Source organism: Antechinus flavipes, chromosome 1 (genome assembly GCF_016432865.1).
Source record: "Antechinus flavipes isolate AdamAnt ecotype Samford, QLD, Australia chromosome 1, AdamAnt_v2, whole genome shotgun sequence".
Taxonomy (NCBI): Eukaryota; Metazoa; Chordata; class Mammalia; order Dasyuromorphia; family Dasyuridae; genus Antechinus; species Antechinus flavipes.
In genome coordinates, this window is record NC_067398.1 from 183,925,554 (window position 1) to 183,952,065 (window position 26,512).

General features: G+C 34.7%; 1 protein-coding gene across 1 annotated transcript in view; it reads right to left on the reverse strand.

The window, feature by feature from the left end:
- The window catches only part of KIAA0825 (KIAA0825 ortholog), a 552,136-nt gene that overhangs the window by 285,466 nt on the left and 240,158 nt on the right, over positions 1–26,512 (reverse strand). The window contains exons 14-15 of the mRNA XM_051971455.1: positions 21,170–21,355; positions 9,199–9,232 (exon numbers count right to left, since the gene is read on the reverse strand). Coding sequence (XP_051827415.1) covers positions 9,199–9,232; positions 21,170–21,355 — 220 coding nt within the window. The remainder of the gene's footprint in view (positions 1–9,198; positions 9,233–21,169; positions 21,356–26,512) is intronic.

Below are 26,512 nucleotides of genomic sequence, written 5' to 3' on the forward strand. Positions count from 1 at the left end.
TAAAACACGATTTTCTTTCCTTCCTTCCTTCCTTCCATTTTTCTTGATGCATGCCACAAGACCATTAAATATTCTTTTACTAATTGTTATACAGCCAAATTGAAAAAAAAAAAAAAAAAAAAAGAACTGACAAATCTTTGAATATAACTATCACCTGAGCTCATAATTCCTAAAGTCTGATCCAAATTCCTTCCTATCTTCCTCCCTATCTTCAACTTCATACTGAATTTTTCTTTTTGAATGACCCGATATATCTTAAAATTAATTCATGAACTTCCCCCCCAAAAAAAACAAACAAACAAACACCTTTTCATGCTGATCTCTTCTGTCAATCAAAGAGATTAGAAACCTAGGAGGACTTTTGACTTCTCCCTCCTTCTCTGCCCCACTCCATATCATCCCATCAATTAGCATACCCTGTCAATTCCCTTTTTAATATCCTTTCTTTTCCATTTATATCATTGCCACTCTAGTTTTGACTTGCCTCTAATGCAATATTGCTATTATAATATTTTCTTAACTGGTCTCCCTTTCCTCATTCTCTCCCCCTTCCAATCCATCTTTTATAATGATGTTAGGTTAATTTTCATAAATAACCCCTTCTATTATGTCACTCTTTGCCTCAATAATATTAATTGGCTTCCTACTATCTGCAATGTCCCCGATTTAGCCTTGAATTCAAAGTCTTTCACAATCAGCATTAACCTTTTTTTTAATCTTATTTTCTAATTTCCCCATCTACATTTCCTGTTTCAGTCAAATTGTTTCTTACACTGTGTTTCCCCTACATATAATATCTCACCCTCTCAGAACCTATCTAAATCTTATATATTTTTCTCAATTCAAGCCACTCTTGTTATGAAATCTAAGCAACTCCATATCATAGTGGTCTGTCCTTCTTCTGAACTCTTTGATTTTATTCACTATATCATTCATTTGCAATTAAATATATAAACTTGTGATTATTATCTGCCTAACAAGTGACTCTTAGACTGCTATATCTTCCCATGACACATCTAAACTATGTGCTCAATAAGTATTTGTTCATTTTGCTTGGTGATCTCAGGATCACCAATGGGTTCAATTATCATTTTTATGAAGATGATTCTCAGATTTGTATTAGCATATTTAGCTACAGTCATAATTGTCTTTTGGACACACTGAACTGGATATCCCCTTAAGCATCTCAAATTCAACATGTTCAAAACAGAATTCATTACCTTTCCTCCTAAATCCTCCCCATTACTGCCAAGGGCACTATCATCTTTTCAGTCATCCAGTCCCTTCACCGAAATGTAATGCTTGACTCCTTATACTTATTTACCTACTAATTGATTTTTTTTTTTTTACCTTCACGTCACATATATATATTACGTGTGTGTGTGTCTGTCTGTCTGTCTGTCTTTCCATTCACAAAGCACTATCCTGATACAAGACCACATTACTTCTTACCTGGAAGATTGCAATAACCTTTGAGTTAGTCTGCCTTCTTGAATCTCCTATTACTCCAATCCATCCTCTACTCTATTACCAAAATGAGCTTCCTAAAGCCCGGCTCTGAGTATGTAATCTCTTGTCCCCCATTCTTTACCCCTGATTTCCCTAATAAATTCAAATCACTCTCTATTTACTTTCAGGATAAAAAAAAAAATCCTTCACACTAAATTATTTCCTACATTTTCAAAGCCTTCTTACACTTTATTCCTCTCTATACTCTAAGAATCATCTACACTGGCCTATGCGTTCTTCCAACAAAACACTGCAGCCCCAGCTCCTGTCTCTGTACCTCTACATTGGCTGATTCCCATGACTGCAATGCCTTCTTTTCTCACCTCTGTCTCTTGGCTTTCCTTGCTTTCTATAAATCCAGCTCAAATCTCACCTACAAGAGATGGCCTTTCCTGGTCCTACATTCCCATCAAGGCCTAATCTCTGAGATTACCTTCTATCTTTTCTCTCTTTTTCTCTGAAACCTAAGTTACTTCATGCCAAAGTGATCTGTCCTTCTACACTCATTGACCTTATAAAATACAAACAGACTTGTTTCTAAACTTACATTCTCACCTTGTTACTAACCACCATCTTTATATATGTAATTATGTATATACACATAATATATACACACACATACATACACACACATATATATACATGTATGTATATAGTTATTTATGTATTGTTTTCCCTATCGGAATATGAGCTCCTTGAGAGTAAAATAAGTATTTTTGTCTTTCTTTACATTTCCTTCTTAGCCTGACACATAGTATGGAGAAAGCAAGGTGATAAAATCCATAGAGTGTTGGCTCTAGAGTTAGGAAGACTTAAATTCAAATCCAGTTTCAGATATTTATTAGTTGTGTTACTCTGGGCAAGTCATTTAAAGCACTTGGCAAATCTTAAAGTGCAATACAAATTCTAGCTATTATAATTATTAATAAATGTTCATTTACTGTTAATTGAATTTGCATGTGAATTCTGATTTAATTCAATAAACAAATATTCCCCATTGTGCTGAAACTGAGGATATAAATCAACATGAAATAACTCCTTGACTTGATGGAGCTTATATTTTCCTGGAAAAAAACATAGATTCAAAGCAATTAGTTTTATAAGAAAGAATGATATTATATTAACTCAAGATATTGATTTTGCTTTTATGATAGTAAACAAAATATACTAATATCAATTATAAAATATAGAAAAAAGATTTTGAAAGATATTTTAAACATTTAATCAAGTTTTTCCTCTATTCTAAAAGGTGCAAATCCCCTCCAAGAGGAATATATTTTATGTGACATATTTTCACACGTTCCACTACTAAGGTAATCTATTCAAAAAGCACTAAGAACTGGAAATATTCTTAGGAATGTGTGAAATTTGGTTCCAAAACAGATGAAAATAATTTAAAGTAAAGGCTAGAAAGAAAGGTTACTTTCTTAATTTATTGCTTTGTGATATCTTTTCTTTTTAAGTGTTTTTATATTTTTTCTTGTTATGTAACTGTTTTTAATATTTATGTAAATTCTTTATGCCTTTTGACCTCCCCTCTGTCCCCAATGTCGGAGTCTGGAATAGATGTTTAGTAAGTATTTCTTGATTTGATTTTTTAAAATGTATTTAGCCATAGAATGGGAAATCAATTCAAATCAATGCACAGATTGATATTAGAAAATTTGTTGAACAAACTGCTAGATAATGAAAAGTCTTTTGGAAACTAATGTAAGTATCAACTGGAACATTTTCAAGTCTAAAGCCATGGTTGTTCTGTATTTAGTGGAATTCTGAGAGATTTTTAAAATGCCACCTCCTTGAGTCCAAGGTGCAGCACAACCCCCCAAAGAAAGAGAGATCCAATTTTCTTAAACATACCTGGGGGTGGGGGTGCGGTGTGGAGGAATTCCTATGACTAGAATCCATGAGGACAGGTTAATGGTATTTGACTACCAGCCAGTGCATGGTATACCGAAAGCATAGTAGAATTAAGGGGAGTCTAGAGATTCCTATCTGTTTATTCTAAGGTTTGGGATCCCCAATTTATTAGTCATGTGCTATGCTCCTGGAACAGTGCAAGTTTCAAGGAAAAGTATTGTCTTGGAAAATCCCAACAATCCCCTTGACGATAATGCAGAATTTTCAACTCAGTGGTGATGATGGTGGCCAATTCAGGGTAATAAGAATGGGCTAACTGATCTCTTTCATATAATGCTTCATTTTTTGAACTATGGAAATACATCTTATTGTAAGGAAAGAAACAAATAGCTGTTGATGTGTCTATAAAGATTAATTTCAGACTGTTCTTTGATATTTTTTTTCTAAAAGGTGATGGGGACAGGAATGAATTCAGAACTGGACTGAAAGTAGGAAGGAAGAACATAGAGAGTAATAAAAATTTGAGAACCACTTCAAAAAAGAGCAATGCACTTGTGATTTAATGGGTTAAAATAACCAGGGTTTCAAGAAAGGCACAAGATATATGAAATGTCCCAGAGACAGAATGAAAGAAAGATAGCAACAACTTTCAGACAAGGAAGAACTTTAGTAATGAAAATTTGACATTTTCTGATTTCAATTAAATGGCTTTACAGGATTCAAGGGCAATTTCATAGTCCCTGGATGGAATTAAAGCACTGATATAAAAGGTCACAGATAAAAAATTTGATTTGTGTTTGTAATGTAAGGTCGTAGTGAAGAGAACTACCTACTATTCAAGATTTACACAGAGAATAACTGAAGAAACATGTATTTCTAGAATATTTGGTATCAGAAAATTTAGGATAAAGTAGATGAGAAAAAAATTTACTTGAATAGTTAATGTATAAGGAAATGATTTTATTGTGAAATTTTAAAAGAAGATCCATGTGTGTGAATAACTTTTTTTTAAAAAAGGAATCAATGTGAAAAATCTAAAAAAAGAAAAAAAAACTAAGGAAAGAATAAATAACTAGAAAGGAAACATTTTGGAATTGATAACCAGACTAATAAAAATAACAATAGTTCATCTTTTTAAAAACATCATTTTAAGGCTTCCAAAAGTCTTTGCATATATTATTTCATTTGATCCTCACAACTACCCTGCATGTTAAATACTGCTGTTGTCCCTATTTTAAGAATGAGGAAACTGAGTCTCAGAGAGGTATAGGTATATAATATCTAGAGTCCCATGGTAAATATCTAAGACAAGATATGAATCAGTTTTTGTAATTACTGGTGTAATGCTCAAGTTTCTATATCATATTGCCTCATGTGCATTCAAATAAATGCATTTAGGAATACACCAAAATTGAGGCTTATTAAACACACCTGAAGTAGTGAATGCCCTGAAGAGGCATAATATGTGGTGCTCTGAACTATTTGCATTCAAACCCAATAGTCTGTCTAAGTATATGTGCAATGACTGGGTTATGTGCTGTTTTTTGTTCTTAAGATCGCTAGTATAGACATACATTATGATTCAGAAAAAAGAATAGAAAGAAAATATAAGCTAAATTTCACATCAATCTTGATAGTGAGAATTTTGTTATATAGTAGCTTTCTAAGGAAATTAGTTAGAATTGTATGTTATGTTTGTTGAATGCCTATTCCATAGCCAACAAACTTCCCTTTTCCTTTCTTTGTATTTAGACCTATTACTGAAAACTGGCTTTCTCTGATGACACAGGCTCTCTGGTTATTCAGTCTGTATACCTCCAAGTACTGGCTTTACCTTCACTCATTCTTCTCAGCCCACTGAGTCCTTCCTTGTTACCTTCACTGCCACTTCTACTTCTATCACTCTCTTCCCTTTAAATTCATGCTATTCAGATCTACCACCCATTAAAAGTCCTGATAACTACAGGAAAGAGTGAAAGAAGGAGCAATCTGTTGGAAGAGATGGGATAAAATGGGATTGCTTGAACAAGTAGAGGGGTTAGCCTTGGTAAAGAGTAAGGCTATTCATGGAGTACATCATGGAGACAAGAACTCCAAAATCTCCTAATCTGACAATAATCCATTGGTTTCTCACCTTTCCTTCATTCCTCCCTTACAAGACTCTATTCTTCATCCATACTCTGACTCTTCAATTCTCTCCCAGGTTACCTCACCTGAATTATCCATTCTTTCCAGCTTGATCCCTTGGTGAACCCATTTAACCTTATTCCCTAACCCACCTGACATATCATCAATGATGCCCAGGCAATCTTCAGCTTTGGATCATTCCCAGCATCCTCTACCTTTACTCCTATACATAGGCTGCTAAATGAAGATGGAGAAAATCATGCAACTGTTCTGACTGGATCTTCTACAAATTTATTCATAATCTCGATTAAGCCCTTACCACTGCTATACAATCCTACTCTACCTCCCTTTATAGCTCTCTATCCCACTCTCCACATCAGCTCTTCCAAACATTTTCATCTCTAATTTGGCTTCATATTTTACAGAAAAAAATTGAGACCATTTGCTATGAGTTCCCTCTTCTCCCCACTTCCTTATCTCCTAACACTATCATGTTTTCTATCACTATCTCTGTCTTCACCCCTGTTTCACATGATGATGTGGTCACACTCCTTACCAAAACTAAACCTTTTATTTGTTCAGACAATCCTATTTCATCCCATTTATTACAATATATTGTCTTCTGTATATGCACACTTGCTCATTTGTTTTAAATTTGTCTCCTGGCTCATTCCCTACTGTATACAAACTTGCCCATGTTTTCACCATCCTGAAAAACTCTCACTTGATCTTTCCATCCTAGATAATTATAGCTCTTCTCCCCTTTGTAGCTAAACTCCTCCAAAACACCCTCTGTAATAGGTGCTTTCATTTTATTGCCTCTTATTGTCTTAACTTTTTGTAATAGAGCTTCCAACCTTATCATTCCATTAAAAATGCATTCTCCAAAATTTATGTCTTCTTCATTGCTAAATTCAATGGCCTTTTCTCAATCATCATTCTTCTTGACCTCTCTACAACTTTTGACACTGATAATTATTCTCTCCTCCTTCACATTGTTTTCTCTCTAGGTTTTCAGGATGCTCCACTCTCCTAGTCCTCCCCCTCTCTATTTGACCAGTCCTTCTCTGTCTCCTTTGCTGAAACTTCTTCTAGATCATGTCCTCTAACTACAGTGTCTCTCAGGGTTCTGTCCTGGTCTCAAGTCTTTTTTTTAAACCTACCTCATTTGGTGAGGTCATCAGTTCTGGTGATTTAATTATCATGCTAATGATTTTCAAATTTACCTATCTTGCCCCAAACTCTCTGCTGATTTCCAATCTCAAATCTCCAATTGGGTTTCAGACACTTCAAAATGGATGTCTGGTAGATATCTTAAGCTCAATATGTCCAAAATAAAATTCATTATCTTTCTTCCTAATCTCCTTCCCATCTTCCCTATTACTGTAGTTGTCAGGCTCACAATTTAGTGAATGGGACTGATTTGATGAAGTATTTCTCAGTATTGATTAAGTCATATGATCCCTGTTTCCAGAACTGGGACTTTGGGGAAGTCATTTGATGATCTCTGGAGGAATGAATCTTGAACCTGAGATACAGGAAGCTGCAGGAAGTGAAGTGACCTGTGGGAGGCAGTCAGCATTGGTGATTATTGGTCAAGGATGGTTATGTCCTTTAATCTATCCAATGAGAAGGCTCGAGTCCTTTGCCTTTTAAACCCTAGACAAACCGGAAGCTGGACAGGTTCCAGATGCACATGATGGAAGTTGGGACGGCTCCCAGGTGTGAGTCTGGGCCTCTCCCTGCGGAGATTAAATAAATGTTTTCTCTTTGTACCTGGTGATGTCGCTAATTAGTTCATTGGATTAGGAAAGGGAACTTGCACCCCACCCTGTCCCACACACTAGGAGTCAGCCCAAATTCCCCACTCTTTCTTATTCCCAATCTCCAATTTGCTGTCAAGATCTAACGATTTCACTTTTGTAACATATTTTGAATATAGGTCTTCTCTCTTCTGACACTGCCCCCATCCTAGGGGTAAGGAAAGCTCTCATTTCCTTAGTTGTTGGATCACTACACTAGCCTGCAGGTCGCTCTACCTCCTTCTAATCTCTCTTTACCACTTCATTCTGTCTTCTATTCAGCCACTAAAGTGATTTTCTTCAAGCATGGTTTTGATCATGTCACTTTCCTATTCAATAAAGTCCATCTGCTCAATTTTAACTCTAGGAACATATACAAAATGTTCCATTTGACTTTCAAAGCGCTTCATAACCTAGACCCCTCCCCCCCTCCTCCCTTCCCATCCAGTCTTCTTACACATTAATCCCTAAAAGGTATTCTTTGATTTTGTAACACTGGCCTCCTCAATTTTAATTCTTTTCCTCTGTTATTTATTTCCTATTTATCCTGTATATAACTTGTGTGTGTGTGTGTGTGTGTGTGTGTGTGTGTGTGTGTGTGTGTTTGCATATTATTTCCCTCATTAGAATGTAAGTTGCTGGAAGGCAAGGAATTTTTTTTTTTTGCTTTTTTGTGTATCCTCAATACTTAGGACAGTGCCTGGCACTTAGCAGGTACTTAATACAAGTTTGCTGTTTGATTGATTAATGCATTGTTGCTGAAGCTATGAATCAGTATTACCATTTTGGACAACAATGTGGAATTATACAAATGTAATATCCATAGTCTTTCCCCAGAGATCACTGCAAAATGAGTAAATATCATTTTTCATTATAGCTTTTTATTTTCAAAATATATGCAAAATAGTCTTGAGCATTTACCCTTGCAAAACCTTGTGTTCCAAAATTTTCTCCCTTACTTCCTCCCATCTCCTCTCCTAGATAGCCAAGTAATCCAATATATGTTAAACATGTGTAATTCTTCTATATATATTTCCACATTTATTATGCTGCACAAGAAAATTCATGTCAAAAAGAAAAAAATGAGAAAGAAAAAAACCCAAGGAAACAGCAAAAAGATGAAAGTACTATGTTGTGTTCCACATTCAGTTTCCATCATCCTCTCTCTAGGTGCAATTGGCTCTCTCCATTATAAGTTTATTGGAATTGGCCTGAATCACTTCATTTTTGAAAAGAGCCATATCCATCACAATTAATCATCACATAATCTTGTTGTTGCCATGTACATTGATCTCTTGGTTCTACTCACTTCACTTAGTATCAGTTCATATATGACTCTCTAGCCCCTTTTAAAGTCATCCTCCTGATCGTTTCTTATAGAACAGTATTCCATAACATTCATATATTCTAACTTATTCAGTCATTCTCCAGCTGATGGGCATCCAGTTTCTTGCCACTACAATAAGAGCTACTTACAAACATTTTTGCACGTCTTTTTCCCTTTTTTTGATTTTTTGGGGGGATATAGACCAGCTAAAGACACTGCTGGATCAAAGGTAGCTCTTTGGGCATAGTTCCAACTTGCTCTCCAGAATGGCTGGATCAGTTAATAAATGAATAAATATTAAGAAGACATCTATGTGGTATAGTGGATAGAATCCTGGGTCTGGAATCAGGAAGACTCATCTTTGTGATGGCAAATCTGGCCTCAGACACTTATTAGCTATGTCACCCTGGACAAGTCACTTTACCTGTTTGCTCAATTCCTTCTCTATTAAGTGAACTATCTTTTCCAAGGAAACCCCAAATGAAGCCATAAAGAGTTGAACACAACTGAATAAATGTGCAATGTACTAGAGATAAAAATAGGAAGAACAGCCCTTGCTCTAAAGACACTTACACAATCAGAGAGGCAGTGCGCATGTAAGTTTCAACTGAAAGTCAAATGTAAAAGTTACTTTACATTTTTACAAAATTATTTATAACTGAGAAAATCGTATCAGCTTCTGTGGTTGAAGCATATGACAGAGCCACGAACTCTCCTTTTTGAGTCTCTATCAGCTGCAGAAACAGCATTGTTGGGCGGATTGCTTCCCAGGATAGTAATTGAGGGTACTGGGCTAGAAGAAGGGTTATATTCCCAAGGCTCTTGGGAAGGCAGGGTTGTGTGCTCTGAAGGAAGATGGTGATTAGGGTGATAGTTTTATTTGTGTCTTGATGCTTCAACTAGGCTGAATTGTATAACTTATAATTGGTTGGCGATTGATGGAAATAACTCCAGTAGCTTTCCCAGGGAGTTTATTAAAAAAAAAAAAAAAAAAAAAAAAAGACCCCGTATTAATATTTATAGCAGCACTTTTTGTGATGGCAAGGGCTGGAAATAAAGTAGATGCACCCATTAAATGCTTGTCCAAGAATGGGTGGTCAAGAGATGTAATTCTTTTTCTGGTCCTGTCTCTGACATGATGTTGCTCTTAGCCTCTCCATGACTCCTCTTGATCCTCTTTAAAGGGATAAGACTAGATGACACTAGTCATCTCAAATATAGAAGATGCTCTGGAAAACTTTTGTATATGCAAAGATTCTTTCTTCTCTCTTTTGAAATGGAATTGTCATATGAGAAAGGTAAATATACTTGGATACTTTTTAATTTTTCATGCATTGACAAATATGTGATTGTGAAATCACAAATCCATAGCATCTTTTTGTAGTTTTCAGGCTGTACTGGAGTTTTGTCAAGTACCTCAGGCTTTTTCTATGGCAACCTTTCTAGTCACAAGGCAATAATTAACAAGTTTTTTGGAAAAGGATGTATTTGATGATAATGGGCAAGACTTCAGGGCTTTAGCTCTATCTCTGCTCAGGACCACACAAATAATTTACCAAATACACTGGCTTTTTCAATAGATGGTCTTTTCTAACTCAGAAGTTCTGTAATTCTGTTGAAACCCATTAACTTTCACTTGTTTTCTTGTGTAGAAAATGTGGGGTATAGATCACCAAGTTCTTTGTAATTTATAGTTTCAAAGAGTTGCCTGGGGCACCAAGAGATTAAGTGATTTGCCCCAGTATCAAGAATATATGTCAATTTGATCCCTGTTTTTTCTGGCTCCAAGGTCAGTCCTTTTTCTACTATGTCAACACTGCCTTGCATGTGACTGGTCTCCTCTTAAAAGATAAGTTTAGAGAAAAATTTTTAAAGTTCACCCTTTAAGGTAAAAGGGTCTGGTTAATTGAGGAGACTTAAACTGCGGAAAGTGAACATTTTATAAACATTTAAAACCATATTATTTATCAAATGTTTCTAAAAATATTTATAATACTTTTCAAAAAAGTCTGAGGCAAATGGCAGGAATGTATAGCACATCCAAGGAACATTTTTACTGACAATTCATATGACATATGTAATTTTGTTATTCTAGATATATTTTTAAGAGAGGGAAAATTTTTACTTGCAGGGCATCTTATGTATCTCAATGCATTGCCATAATACTAGAAAATTTGCTATCCAAAATAGCACAAAATGTACACTGGTTTAAAATAATTTTTCAATAGTTATGACCCTGGTAATATATTAAAATCAAAAAAGAAGAAAAATCATATGGGGGTGTGTGGTGAGCTTTTTCTTCTCAAAACGCAGCCAGGTGATAAAAGTTCAGATCTTTTATTATTTCCAATATAGCCCGGTTAGCTTAGAGGCCTATCTCTCTGCTTGGTTCCAAGAACTCTCTCCAAATGTCTTTAAATCCAAAGGTCTGGTCCTTCAGCCTCTGCCTCTGCTTTCTTCAGCCTCCAGCCAGCTCCAGTCTTCATGTCATTCCGGTGAAATCTCAACTTGTAGCTTCTTCCTCTCTCTAGAACTCTCCGACTGGCCCATTGGCCTATTTATGCTCCTTCCAGAGAGAGGGATTATGGGTAGTTCTACTTAGTACCTTGTTTCAGGTTCTGCCCAAAACATCTTTTTGTAAGATTAGATCAAGGATTCCAACATCTCCCCCTTTCTTTTGTTTTAAAACATAGGGGGTTCCTGAGGGGGTACACATAAATCCATCAATATGGGCCAGAACTTTGTAACAGATATACATGGTATACATAAATCCATCAATATGGGAGGCATTATACATAATTTACAAAAGCACACAGCAATATAACACAGGCTAGTGGTAATGTAACAAATAACATGAATCAACATGAAAATTTAACTACTGCAAAAAGTCTCATCAACAATCTTTCATCTCAAGAAATCCAATGATTCTTGCAATTGCTTAAAATACATAAGCACATAGTAATATAACACAGGCTAGTAGTAATGTAACAACATAAATCGACCTGAAAATTTACAAATGTCCATAAGTCCTAGAAATAGTCCATAAGGAATCCATTGTTCATTAGTTCATGCGCCAGGAATCTAATAATTCCTGTAAGCTCTGAAGTACTGCAAAAAGTCTCATCAACAATTTTTCATCTCAGGGAATCCAGTGGTTCTTGCTGGTTTTTCAGGAACTGAAAGCTGAAGATTTTAAAGTTCTTTTGACAGTCTCATTGTTAGCCATCTGATTCCTTTTCCACCTGTGGAAATATAAGCAGATCCTCTTCCCCAAGCAGTTAACCTATCTAATTCTCTTCTGTTTACCACTTTTGGGATTTCTCCTCATCATCTGGTAATTACATTGGAGCTGTTTGCATTGGATATTGTCTTGTTGTCTTAAAAGGCCTGTATTCTCCCCAACTGTAATCCTGATTGCTTTTCTGTTGGTTGATGACATCAGAGTTCTGAATTTCTAAAGTCTCTCTGGGTGTAACCTCAGCTGCTATCATGCCCCACCTGTCCTTTGATTGATACTTTAGAGCTGGGCCCTGCCTTCTCACTCTATCTCCATATCTACAATGAGCTCTCAAATGTCCAACTTTTCCGCAATGAAAACATCGACGAGTTTTTCTAGAATTCCTCTGCCAAGAAGGACCTTGTCTTTCCATGTTCATCATAGTCTGGGCATAATAAGCATTTGTGCCCACTGTGGCACAGCGTCTTATGATTTCTTCTAAAGGAGCATCTTTGTCTAGCCCCCATATAATTCTTTTGCAAACCTCATTGGCATTTTCCTTAGCCAAATGTTTAGTCATTATTTCTGTTGCTGCATTGTCTCCAATGGTTCTTATTACAGCTGTTTGCAGACGTCCCACAAAATCTGCAAAAGGTTCATTGGGACCTTGCTCTATTTTTGTGAAAGCATTATTTCCATCTTTCTGTCCAGGGAGAGAATTCCAAGCTTTTATTGCAGCCTTAGAAATTTGCTCATACACTGTTATGGGATAATAAATCTGTTCTGAACTCTCTGCATACTGACCTTCACCAGCTAGTTGGTCAAAAGCAACTTGTCCTGTTTGCCTATTGCGTTGGGCTTGAATCCTACATAATTCATGAAACTCCGAAAGCCACAATAAATTTTGTCCCGGTTCTAGACAAGTTTTGGTTATGGATTTCCAGTCATTCGGGGTTAGGATTTCATAAGACAAATTATCTAGTAACATCTTCACATAAGATGATGTAGCCCCATAAAGAGTGCAACCCTTTTTCAAATCTTTAATTTTTCCCAAATTAAAAGCAGTGTATTTTCTCTCTTTTTGACCTGAGGAGTTGAGCTCTTCAATCACAGGATATGCATTTATAAAATCAGATATATCTTCTCCTTCATTTTTTGCTTTAATTAATGCTTTTTCTAATCTTGTCAAATTCTGCTTTATACAAATCTTTCAATCCTAATATAATATAATAGCAACCAAGAAAGAGGTTAAAGTTGTTCCTGTACTATGCTGCAGAGTGCTGTGAGGAAAAAAAATCTTGAAAATTATACAGAAAAATAATAAAGTAAACTATTTTTCTAGAATTAATATTTTAAGCTTAACTAAACTTTTTATACAATCTATATCATCTCTTAATTTTACCATTTTCTTTTTCTTATTCTGCTAAAATATGTCATGGTAATATTATCAATAACAAATAATATTTCTGTAGGACATTAACATCTTAAGAATGTCTTTTCTCACAGTAGCACTATGGTGATGTGTTGTGATCTGGTTCAGATGGATCTGAATCGGTCCCTGTTCGGGCGCCAAAATGTGGTGAGCTTTTTCTTCTCAAAACGCAGCCAGGTGATAAAAGTTCAGATCTTTTATTATTTCCAATATAGCCCGGTTAGCTTAGAGGCCTATCTCTCTGCTTGGTTCCAAGAACTCTCTCCAAATGTCTTTAAATCCAAAGGTCTGGTCCTTCAGCCTCTGCCTCTGCTTTCTTCAGCCTCCAGCCAGCTCCAGTCTTCATGTCATTCCGGTGAAATCTCGACTTGTAGCGTCTTCCTCTCTCTAGAACTCTCCGACTGGCCCATTGGCCTATTTATGCTCCTTCCAGAGAGAGGGATTATGGGTAGTTCTACTTAGTACCTTGTTTCAGGTTCTGCCCAAAACATCTTTTTGTAAGATTAGATCAACTCTAACTACTTAGCAGTTAGTAAGGATTCCAACAGGGGTGAACTTAAAATAACAAACATACAAAATAAATGGCTATAATGTGTTTTTAAAAAACAAAGTTTTAAAAAAAAGACATCAAGAATTTAATTTATAATCTAGTAATTATAATTATAATTTATTATAATATATAACAATAATTATAATCCAGTAGTTACATTGTGCTAGAAATATGACCTATCTAGATATAAAATAATCATGATCATGAGATGATATTGTTTATTTATTTTTAATTAAAGCTTTATATTTTCAAAACATATGCATGGATAATTTTTCAACATTAACTTTTGTAAAACCTTGTGTTCCAATTTTCTCTCCCCTTCTCCCATCTACTCCCCTAAATGGCAATTAATCCAATATATGTTAAAACATGATAGAAATATAAGCTAAATCCAATATATGTATGCATATTTATACAATTATTTTGCTGCACAAGAAAAATCAAATAAAACAGGAAAAAAGATAAAGAAAATAAAATGCAAGCAAACAACAAAAAGTGTGAAAATGCTATGTTGTGGTCCACACTCAATTCCTACAGTCCTCTTTCTGAATGCAGATAGCTCTCATTATCACAAGATCATTGGAACTGGCCTCAATCATCTTATTGTTGAGAAGTGCCATGTCTATCATAATTAATCATCACAAAATCTTGTTGTTGACATGTACAATGATCTCCTGGTCCTGCTCATTTCACTCAGCATCAGTTCATGTAAGTCTCTCCAGGCCTTTCTGAAATCATCCTGCTTGTCATTTCTTACAGAACAATAATATTCCATAATATTCATATACCATAATTTATTCAGCCATTCTCCAACTGACTGTATCTGCTCAGTTTCCAGTTTATTGCCACTACGAAGAGAGCTGCCACAAACATTCTTGCACATACAGGCCCCTTTCCCTTCTTTATGATCTCCCTGGGATATAAGCCAAATAGAAACACTGCTGGGTCAAAGGGTATGCACTGTTTGATAACTTTTTGAGCATAGTTCCAAACTGCTCTCCAGAATGGTTGAATCCGTTCACAACTCCACCAACAATGTATCAGTGTCCCAGTTTTCCCACATTCCCTCCAATATTCATCATTATCTTTTCCTGTCATTTTAGCCAATCTGAAAGGTATATAGTAGTATCTCAGAGTTGTCTTAATCTGCATTTCTCTGATTTAGAGCACTTTTTCATATGACTAGAAATGGTTTCAATTTCTTCATCTGAAAATTGTTTATACATATCCTTTGATCATTTATCAATTAGAGAATGGCTTGAATTCTTATAAATTTGAGTCAGTTCTCTATATATTTTAGAAATGAGACTTTTATCAGAACCTTTAAATGTAAAAATGCTTTCCCAGTTTATTGCTTTCCTTCTAATCTTGTCTGCATTAATTTGTTTGTGCAAAAACCTTTTATCTTAATATAATCAAAATTATCCATTTGGTGTTCAGTCATGAATTGCAGTTCTTCTTTGGTCACAAATTTCTTCCTTTCCACAGATCTGAGAGGTAAACTATTCTATGTTCTTTTCATTTGCTTATAACATCACTCTTTATGTCTAAATCATGAACCCATTTCGATCTTATCTGGGCATATGGTATTAGGTGTGGATCAATGTCTAGTTTCTGCCATACTAGTTTCCAGTTTTCCCATCAGTTTTTGTCAAATAGTGAGTTCTTATCCCAAAGGCTGGGGTCTTTAAGTTTGTCAAGCAGTATTGCTATAGTTATTCGCTATTTTATCTTGTGTATCTAACCTATTCCACTGATTGACTATTCTATTTCTTATCTAGTAACAAATGGTTTTGATAATGGGATGATATAATGTTAAGTAATCTTTGTGTCAACAATAATAACAATAATGTAAGTATCTCCTATTTGTATGGTTATATTCTTTTCCAGCGTTTTCATATATCTCAAACATGGGCTAGTAAAATCCAAAAAGGAAATACAGGATTTCAAAGTTGAAAGGAAATATTTTGCTAAGAAAATTAATTGTTCTCTGCAAGAGACTATGATATAGTAAAAGAAAGTTTTTTAAAAGCCTAGTACCATACTGAAAAGGCAAAAATGACAAATATGAGCAATTGTCATTTTTGCTTTTTTCAGTGTGGTATTGTGAATAGCTATATGGAGCTCTTCATCATCTTAAATATTCCTAACTTTTATAGCAGAGTTTATAACACTATTTTGTAGGTTTATAAATTTAATTTAATATTGCCTTACTCTGGGTGCATGGGAAAGAACTGTTTCCTACAATAATATAATTAAACAAATATAGATGACAGAGTGAAACTGCCCAACTGATTTCACATATAAGGTTTTGAATTGTCCAAATAAAAGTCTAAATCACACTTTTGTATATTTTGTTTACATTTTTTACTTTTGTTCCTAAAAAAATATGGCATGGGTTAGAGTAATTCATTAAATGGACTACATTAAGACACCAAGTGTTTGTGATCCATTTAAAAGGAGGGTACATCAATAGGATGAAGGCACAGATCTTTGAATTCTTGAAACTAAGAGTCTAAGGTTCTCACTTATCTCTGGGACTTTTAACAATTTCCCAAGTTCCATATGCTATTTGGGATCATCAAGTATTTAGACCATAGTCCTCTCCTTTTCAGCTCCTTTAAAAAAATTTTTAAAACAATTTATTTAAAATTTTATTTCCCTCTCACTTACATGTAAAATAATTTTTAACATTTCCTTTAAAAATTCTGACTTCCTATGTCCAAATAGCTATTAAACTGTGCATATCCTTTGATCCAGCAGTATTGCTACTGGGCCTATATCCCAAAGATAGCATAAAAAGGGGAAAGGACCCAATTGCAAAAATTGTGGCAGCATTTTTGTAGTGGCAAATAACTGGAAAATGAGTGGTTGCTCAATTGATGAGAATAGCTGAATAAATTATGGTATATGAATGTAATGGAATATTATTGTTCTATAAGAAATGATCACCAGGATGATTTCAGAGAGATCTGGAGAGTCTTACATAAACTGATACTAAGTGGAATGAGCAGAACCACGAGAACATTGTACACTTCGACAATATTATGTAATGATTAACTGTGATGGACTTGGCTCTTCAACAATGAGATGATTCAGGCCAATTCCAATAGACTTATGATGGAGAGAGTCATCTACATCCAGAGAGAGGACTATGTGACTGAATGCAGATCACAACATAGTATTTTTACCTTTTTTGTTATTGATTTTTGCTTGCTTGTTTTCTTTCTCATTTTTTTTTTCTTTTTGATCTGATTTTTCACATGTTTAACCTGTGTTGGATTGTTTGCTGTCTAGAGGAAGGGGAAAGCGGAGAGGGAGGAAGAAAAATTTCAAACAGGGTTTTTTGCAAGGATGAATGTTGAAAATTATCTTTTCATGTATTTTGAAAAATAAAAAGCTATTGTTATTAAAAAAAATAAAATTTTGAGTTCCAAATTTTTTTTTTCCTTCCTCTCTAACTTCACTTCCTCATTAAGAAGGCACATGTGAAGTTATGCAAAACATTTCCATAAAAGTCATGTTGTGGGAAAAAACCCAACATATTCTTCCCCACCCCCTACCTTCCCAAAAAATTCTCAAGAAAAATATTCTTTGTATGTATTGATTTTCTTTAATTGATTGCGAGCCTTCTGAGGCTCTCTTCTGATCCTTCTAACTTTCTTTGTATCCCCAGTACTTAGTAAGTCCTTAATAAATGTTTATTGGTTCTAACTCTATATTTTTTTAATCCAAAGGCACACGAAGCCAAAAACAGGAAAGCATTTAATTAAGACAGAATAATAAGATCTCTGCACTTGGACACAAAATGAGTATCCTCTCCAATGTCTCTAGAGAATTGATACTCAAATCTTCCTCTAATTCCTCTACTTCCTTTTGGCAAAAGGACAATATTCTTTCAGACTCACACCCCTAGTGATAATAAATCTAACACTGTTTGTCTATTGGGAATTTCTTTTCCTTCAATCTCAAAGAAACAGGGCATCAGTGATAATGCCTTGGAATTGGCTTATGCTACTGCACTGGCCAGGTCATCCTGCAAGGCCTACTCCTATATACCTCATGAATCTCTAGATCTAGCTGCTGACTTCTAACTTTCACACTGCTCAGTTCTAATTCCCTCTGCTTTTCCTCTTTCTTCACTCAATTGCTCTCCTCCAGTTTTATATTGAGAATTGTTCTACTTTACTACTTCTATAACAGGCTACCTGCTGCTGCTACTTCTTTCTTGGCCACCATTTCTGTTTTACCTAGTTGTTTTCATATTCCTATTCCACATCCATTTCATGCAGTCCCATATTTAATCATAGGGCAGAAAAATGTCTTCTAGCTAGTGACTAGAAACTCTTCCAAGAACAAAAGAGGAGCTACCTGAAGCTGTGATAAAGAACATTTATTAAAATGCTGTGGCAAATTTTGACAAAATCAGAATATATGTCCATATTAAGTCTTATTTTTAGAAAAATATTCTTATTCATCTTTCATGATATCTGTTAAGTTTATAATAGTAATTTCAAGAAGTCTATTTCATTAGAGGATGTAAAAGGAGAAGCAATGTTCTTCATTTAAAATTTTAAAAATTATCTCAAGGTAAAAAATAAAGAATATTCAATAGGGAAAGCCAGAGATCGTTGCTCTATTACTATCTACTACGAACTATATGGGTGATCATATATAAACTATTTAATTTTTCTGGGCAGAGAAAATAAAAGTAGGTATGGCAGCAGTAAAAGTTTCAGAAGAGGAAACTTTTTAGTATTACATTTTAGCAGGTATATAGTAAAGCACCCTCCAAATTCATCCTTCCATGTCATATGAATATTGATTTTGTAATAATTTGCAAGAATTACTATGAAGACTCAAAGGCTCCCCTGGACAGTAATGCATAAAGAACATGCAATTTTTTGCTTGGGCCATAACAGTGCTTTGCTTCAGGCCTGCTTCAGGGTCATCTATAAAATCCCACTTAGATTATTCTAAGTCTTTTCTAGTTCTAAATTCTGGAATATCATGTAAAGCAAAAAGCAGAATCCCAGTGAAGTTCAAAATAACTTAGCATTTCCACATTGTATGGACACATGAATTAATTTACTGAAATGAATATTTTATATGTACACAAATATTGCTACAGAAAAAATTGACTGTCTCAACTGGGTTTACCTTAAAATTACTACCAATTTAAATACAGTTTTCTAAGAAAGCACTGTATTTTGCTGTTAATTAAGAAACTTGATCATCTTATTAAGATTATTATGACAACTTAACTGATTAACTGCATCTAAAGAATACATTATGTAGGATTCCAAAATGAATGGGTACAGATACAGCATCATCCTTCAAAGACATATCTGAAGTTTAAAGGAAAACACTAAGAGGGTTCCTAGACTAAAGCGTAGCAACTTGTTCTAAGTTTTGAGTGTTTTCTCAAGACTAGTCTAGCTCAGTCATTAGATGTTCATCATCAGGCTAGCTACCTTTCTTCCCCACAGCAACTCTCAAACCCATCTCCTAAATTATACAGGCATTACAAACTGGTAGCAGGATCACCCAAGCCAATGGAATTACTAAGGTCCTGGAGAAGGGACTATAAGGCGGCTGGGAGTGTCATATCTCTACATCCCTTCCCTTCTACAGCTCTATAGTCTGAGCTTGTCTAGAGGTCGTTGGGAAGACAGCTCAAGAAAAGGATGAAAAATTACAAAACGTGAGGTTCAAGTAGCAGTTTTACCTTCACTTCCTAGCTATTGATTTCCACTACTAAGTCATTTTCAGTACAGCTCAGGCTCAAGGCAGAAACTGGTCTAAAAGCTTAATAGGGAATTGCAATGGATAGAATTGCTAAGCCTGCAGTTAGGAAGATCTGAATTAAATCTAGCCTCAGAAATTAATTAGATGTTTGACTCTGGGCAAATTACCTGTCCTTTGTCTGCTTCAGTTTCCTCATCTGTAAAATAGGATAATAACAGCACCTACCTATGAAGGTTGTTGTGAGAATAAAATGAGATAATACCTGTAAAGTATTAGAATCCTACATAATTTATTACTAAATGTTGAAAAAATGGGTATCACTGTGTTTTTATAAACATGTGGCACAGAAGCTCCTCAAAACTACTGGGTCATTTTCAAAGTTGCTTTTAAGTTCCATAATGGCTCTATCACCAACTCAAAACACTTCTGATCTGCTCCTTTTTATAGAAATAAAAATAAAAACCTGTCATCCTGGGCCAGCTAGGTGGCGCAGTGGATAGAACACCTGCCCTGAAGTCAGGAAGACCTGAGTTCAAATTTGACCTCAGATACTTAACACTTCCTGTCTGTGTGATCCTGGGCAAGTCACTTAATCCCAATTGCCTCAGCAAAACATAAGAACAACAACAACCAAAAAAAAACCAAAAACCCCTCATCCTTTGAATGTAATAGAAAAGATGGGGGAAATATATGGGAACCAAGAGATTACAACCTAAATATGAATATTTATTACAAAATTATCTATATACTATTTGTAAGCCTGAGTATTAAAGACATTTACAATCAACAGCTTTGAGAATCTAGTCTTCTTGTTAACAATCTTCTTGATTAATAGTGTGATACACTTAAGACAAAAACATTCGACTATATCCTTCTCCTTTGGAAGTCAGCTAGATTCCTACTTTCCCTTCCTCTACCTCCCAAACAACCCTCAAAACTCCCTTTACCCCATGGTAAAGAAGTAGGTTTTTAATGCAAAATAAAAGAGAGAACACATGATGTGAGTTACATTTGGGCCTGAAACTGCACTCAATTGGGATTCAGGAGCTTCCCCAATTTTTACACTCTCCATCTATCTCTAGGTAGAAAAACCATATGGAGGGAGAATATACACTATGTCCACCAGAAGAAGAGTAAACAACTTTTGCTCTTGGATACTTAGACAACATGCTCATCGATAAGTGTCTCATAATTTGCATTTGAGCACTGATCTTGTAACTCATAATACATCTAAGGACTGCAAAATATTAATAAGGACTTCTCTAAACTATTTTAAGAGATGACAAATAGTAATAAATGAATGTTCAATAGAGAAATGTGGCCCTTTGTAAATATTTTAAAATTTGGAAAGAATATTATGATAAAACATTTTTCTGCAGTTTCAGAAGGTATGTCAAATAATTTCTTTTAACAGCTATAATAGACTTGACAGGTGACAAATATTGTAACAGTTGCCTCTATATGGATAAAAATGTGCTAAGCTCTTATAAACTAATTCAATAAAATGATATAAATAGAGTATTTTAGAATGAATTCCAAGAGGCCTGTGTTAAGAACTCAAAAATATTTCTTTTTATGACCTATGAATTTTTCTTACCTGGAATGTCATATAAAAAATTCCATAATTGTTCTAGTTCCATATAGTTGATGAATACCCTTCCAAGTGACTGAGGAGAAAGACTGCAATAGGATAATAATTTGAAGATTGTTTCTGTCAAAGTAGGCTCTTGATTAGGCATCTTTCCCACATGAAGAACTTTTTCTTCATATTTTGATAAGGTACCTTTGAAAATAATAATAATATGTTAATATAATACCAATGAATGTGATAAAGTTCTTAGCAATGACACTTCTAGGATCATATAGAAATTAATATGAATTGCATTTGTTTAAAATCATAAAAACCATAAAACTTGATCAGATCAATTCTCCACCTGGCTCAGTATTTAGTTTCTGACAGAGAAATGAGGGAACTCTGTGTGTGTGTGAAAGAGAATAATTTCCCAAAATGACTCTCTTAGAAATTATGAATGTTCCTTCTTTCTCTGTTTCTCTTAATAATTCTTTACAGATTTATCAATATGTACACATTTTGAAGCTATTTATAAATATCTTTAAGAATGCCCCAGTATCACCTCTTGGTATAACCAGTTCCTTAAATTTATCATTCATTTCTTTCAGGCTTCACAGGAAATATCTTTATTCTTGAATTCTAAAATCTGAAGCAATACCAACTTAAATTTTTATAAACTTTGATCATATTTTCTAATTGAATGAGATTATATTTCCCAGTCTACCCACCTATGGTATACCTTCATCTTATGTGTTTCCTGAAGTATGGGGACTCACAGAACTCAGGTTTAAATTCCATCTCTCCCCCTTGCTGTGTAATACTGGACAAATCATGTCACATACTCTACCTTCCCTCCAAGCCTTAGTTTGCTTTGTAAAATTAAAGGGTTGGACTAGATGGCTTCCAAAGTCCCTCTCTAAACATATAATGTTATGATCCTATGAATCTATAGCATTATGGATGATATATGCTTTTGTGCAAAGATACAATGATACTTTCTTTTTGATCCTCAGAATTGTGCCCCTTTCAAGCAATCAATAAACATTAAGTGTCCTTTATATGTCAAGTGCTAGAAATACAAATACAAAACTGAAACAGAAGAGTCTCTGCCCTCAAAGAGCTTACATTCCATTGTGTGAAGTGAAATGAAACATGTTCACAACTAAAGAAATACAATATATATACAATATATATAGTATATTGTATACAGAAAGCTGAATAGGAAGAAGACAGCAGACTGGATTGTTTTGGGAAATTGCAGAGTTCCTTCAATATCTCCAAGCTTTCCAATGAAATATAGACACATATTTTTAATATTAACATTCTAATGGTATAGGAGTAAGACATTCAATATAAAAGTCTCCAAAAAACTAAAAGATTAGTATCATGCAAAACTAAAAGTTAGTATCATGCAGAGAGGTGCATGATATTTATGAGTCTATTTCAACATAAAATCAGTAAAAGGAACTTTACATATAAGTAAAAGATGTCATCAAAGAAATGTATGATAGGAAAAAAAGAAGATTGGATTGTGGGGTAAAAGTAAGGCTTGACAGGAGTGCTCCATTGGTGATCTCTGGATGTTAGGACAAAGCATGGGAAACTGATAGCATATTACACAAACTTCCTGCAGCAAACCTATGGAAAGCCATGAGCAAAGATTGTATCATAAGAAAATAAGACTTTCTATTGGGAAGTCACTGAAGTTGAAAAATGGAATCAAGACTATCTTCTTCCTATTTTAGTCTTCATACCTTAACTCAGAACATCTTAAATCAATCTTTCATTCATAGGTCTTAGACTAAATGCTCAAAGGCTTTCACACTGTAATGAAGTTTGCATGAATTGTGTTTGGATAGGCTGAAGAAAACTTGGCTCTCTCCTAAGTATTGTCTACAAATTGTTTCAAAGACTGGAGCAAGCATGGCAAACTAGCTGAATTCTTGAGAAGGAAGCTCTTGGGAGGTAGAGGACATACTTCAGCCTTACCTAGATTTTTCCTCATCATCTGATTTGGCCAGAAGATGACTTCTTGCTCTGAAGAGTAAGGAGGAAGTTGAATCTTCTAACTTCCCTTCAGTGTCCTAAACATATATCTGGATCAGCTAACAGTGGGCTCTGCATTGGTAACTGAGGGACAGATGGGTGTAAATTAAGCACAAACCCTCTGAGGGAAAAATACTTCCAGTAACCGGGAAATGATCTACCCCTCTGCCATATATGCTCACTATGCTTGAGCCCATTTCCCCCTGGTTTTGTATGTTTATCACAGATTTTGGAGGGATGTTTTGTTCTAACTTTTCTTACTTTATCATCTTGGAAAACACCTCTTTCTAAAAGCTACTTAAGGCTGACTGGTTTATATAAGTTAATAAAATAATCCTGTGGAAGAAGAAAATTTGTAGGGGTTTGAACAGATTGCATTAGAAAATCATGCAGGAGCCCTCAGGGATACCCCTAGGATCATGAAAAGGACATAGACAGACAAATAAGGGGACTCAACTCATCAGTGGATACAGAAGATGGAATGAGAATTTTCAGAGAATTTACATCAGCTATAGAAGATTTTTGATTAGAGAGGAATGACGTGGTCATATTTGTATTTAGGAATAATGAGGCAGTTAAATAGCACGATGATAGGAAGATGACTTAAAACATTTTTTATTATTATAAAGATAAAATAGAAGTCATTTATTTTCAATACCCATTTTCATTAAAGTACTAAAAGCAAACACATAAGTGAAACAATCTAAGTCAGATTGGAAAATTTTTTTCATTAGTCATGCATATAAAATCATTTGAATGATATGCATAATTTTGGAAAAAATATGTTTCTTAGGATAAAACTGAAGAGCTAGTTCTCTTAAAAGCATTTTTAATAAAATATTTTTAAAAGTTCTTCTAACAATGGAACTTATTTCAGAAAACTGATAGTGAAGCATGCTACCCTTGATAAAAAAAAAAAATTGACCAACTGGAAACACATAAAACATGAATTTTCAGATGCAATCAATTGTGGTTGCTTTTGTTTGACTACACTCAGTTGTTAAAAGGAGGGGCTTCCGTGGTAAGGGAGGTATAATAAGAGGGTATTAATAGAGATAAGAAAGAAAAGATCATCATTAAAATTATTTTAAAAGCACACACCCAAAATATAAATTCAGACAAAAAAGAAATGAGGTGATTGTGATCCGATCATATTAAATTTATTATACATTTTGAAGAAAAATTATATATCCTCTTTTTTTTGTATTCTGTAATTTTAACATTTATGGATAATGTGAGAAATACTGAAAACCTGAGTTTCCACAGAGTGTTGCAAGCTTTAAGGTAGTGTAGAATAGTGGGTACCATTGACCAAAAGGTTTTCAGAATGTGAGAGGTCAAGGAAGGTTAAGATTCCACAGAACAATTAAGTGATCAATAGAAGCTTTGAGCAAACAAAGAACTGGGGACCTCGAAAGGCACAGGAAGATTCAGCCAATCAGAAAGAGTCTTGTGGTTTTGAGAAAACCACAAACATAAGATAATAGCCCATCCAGCCCAAACTAGTCGAGGTCAATGACCTCACTTGATCAGATCACTACTAACCTGCTTACTAGGCTAACTGAATATTAAACAATACACCCCAGAGGAGGAGTTTTCCACCATTTTTGAACATGGGATATATGATGAGGGAGGGGGAACATGTTTACATACATACTTAGGGAGAAAGAGTGGATGTATCAGAAAGATTGTGACCTGGAAGGGAATGGACCAATCTAGTCTCTGAAGAGAGGGACTTCGCACCAAGCTAACAAGTGTACAAGTACAAAGTATAATTTATAAGTATAAACAAGTATAAAGGTTCTCTCACTTCTGGGCTCAGGGCTCCCTCTTCCTAAAGATAAGCCAAGCCTGCTTCTGGCCAGAAACATTAAGACAATTCCTTAAGATTCTTTTTCAATAGATTTTTCTTGATATCTTATTTTCAGTGTCAAGAGGGTGTTTCTAACACCAGGTATAGAGAATCAACAAAGAAGGACAAATAATCTCACTTAACTGTCATTTAGGGTGTGTGGAGAACAGTGGAATATAAATTTGGGACAACAGCCTGGGACCAAATTTTAGAAGCCTAAATGTCCATCTAAAGAGTTTGGATTTTAGTCAAAAAGGGAGGAGTGATTGAAGATATTTGATGAGGGGAATGACAGAATCAGAACTGCGCTTTAGTTATATTAATCTAGACAGATTTGAGAAGGGACAGGCTGGAGGCAAGGAATACCAATTAGAAGGTGATTTTAATAATCCAGAGGAGAAATAATAAGGACCTGAACTGGGGCTGTGGCAAAAAGAAGGAAGATAGAATTTTGCTGGTAGAATTGACAGGATGTAGCACCTGACTGAATGTTGAGAAAGGGAGAGGAGTCAAAGACGACATCAGGTTTGGACTCTAGGTGACAAGTTCACAGTGAAGTCATTGACAGATGAAAACTCAAGACAGACCTTAAAATCTAGTAAAAGAAGTTACAATTAAGTTTTGTAGGAGAGTTGCATTGCAAGACTGGGCCTAGTCACAAAGCACCACTGCCAACTAGTGACAGGTACTGTGTACTGCAATCACAAGGTTCCATTCAGAAATAAAACTCTAGAGACCAGAACCAGATGATCAATATTTGCCAATTCAGAGATTCAAAGGGAATTCAGTTAGGAAAAAAACAACAACACTTTAATAATTATCTACTTCAATTTCATACACATTATCCTAATTATATATTTGGCAGCTATGTCATCTGTATTTATTGATCCCACACTGTGTTCTTCAGTAATCAAGAAATATGTGGATGCAATATTGTTTTAAGGCTCTTTTCAGTAAGAAATTCTTTCAATATGGCTTTGCAGAGGAAGTATATATATATGGCTGAAGAGTCAAAAGCATAGTACTCAAATTATGAATTTAGCTCTATTCCAAGGTATTATTACACTCTCCAAGGCCAAACAATGCTGACTTTGTGCTTCTCAGAAAGAATGCTAATGATAAGTTTATATCTAATTCCAATTCTTAGATGAAGCAAGTGTTTCCTAAACTGGCATAAAAAAACATTTACTGGTAAAAATCCAAGTTTAAAAGACCCTGTTTAATCTTTTATATAAAATAAAGATTGTTCAAACAATCCAAGAAACCCAACATATCTATATTTCAAAAAAGACTCAATCTATTAATGCTTCCATAAACACTCATGTTTCATCAAAATTCCACTTAAAAATAATGTCATTTCGGGAAGTAATAGCCTTTTTTTCCCTTAAACACCACGCTTAAAAAAATCAAAGGCAATTCATCCAACCACTTTGTACTTCAATTTTTCCATTTGCAAATTAGAATAACAA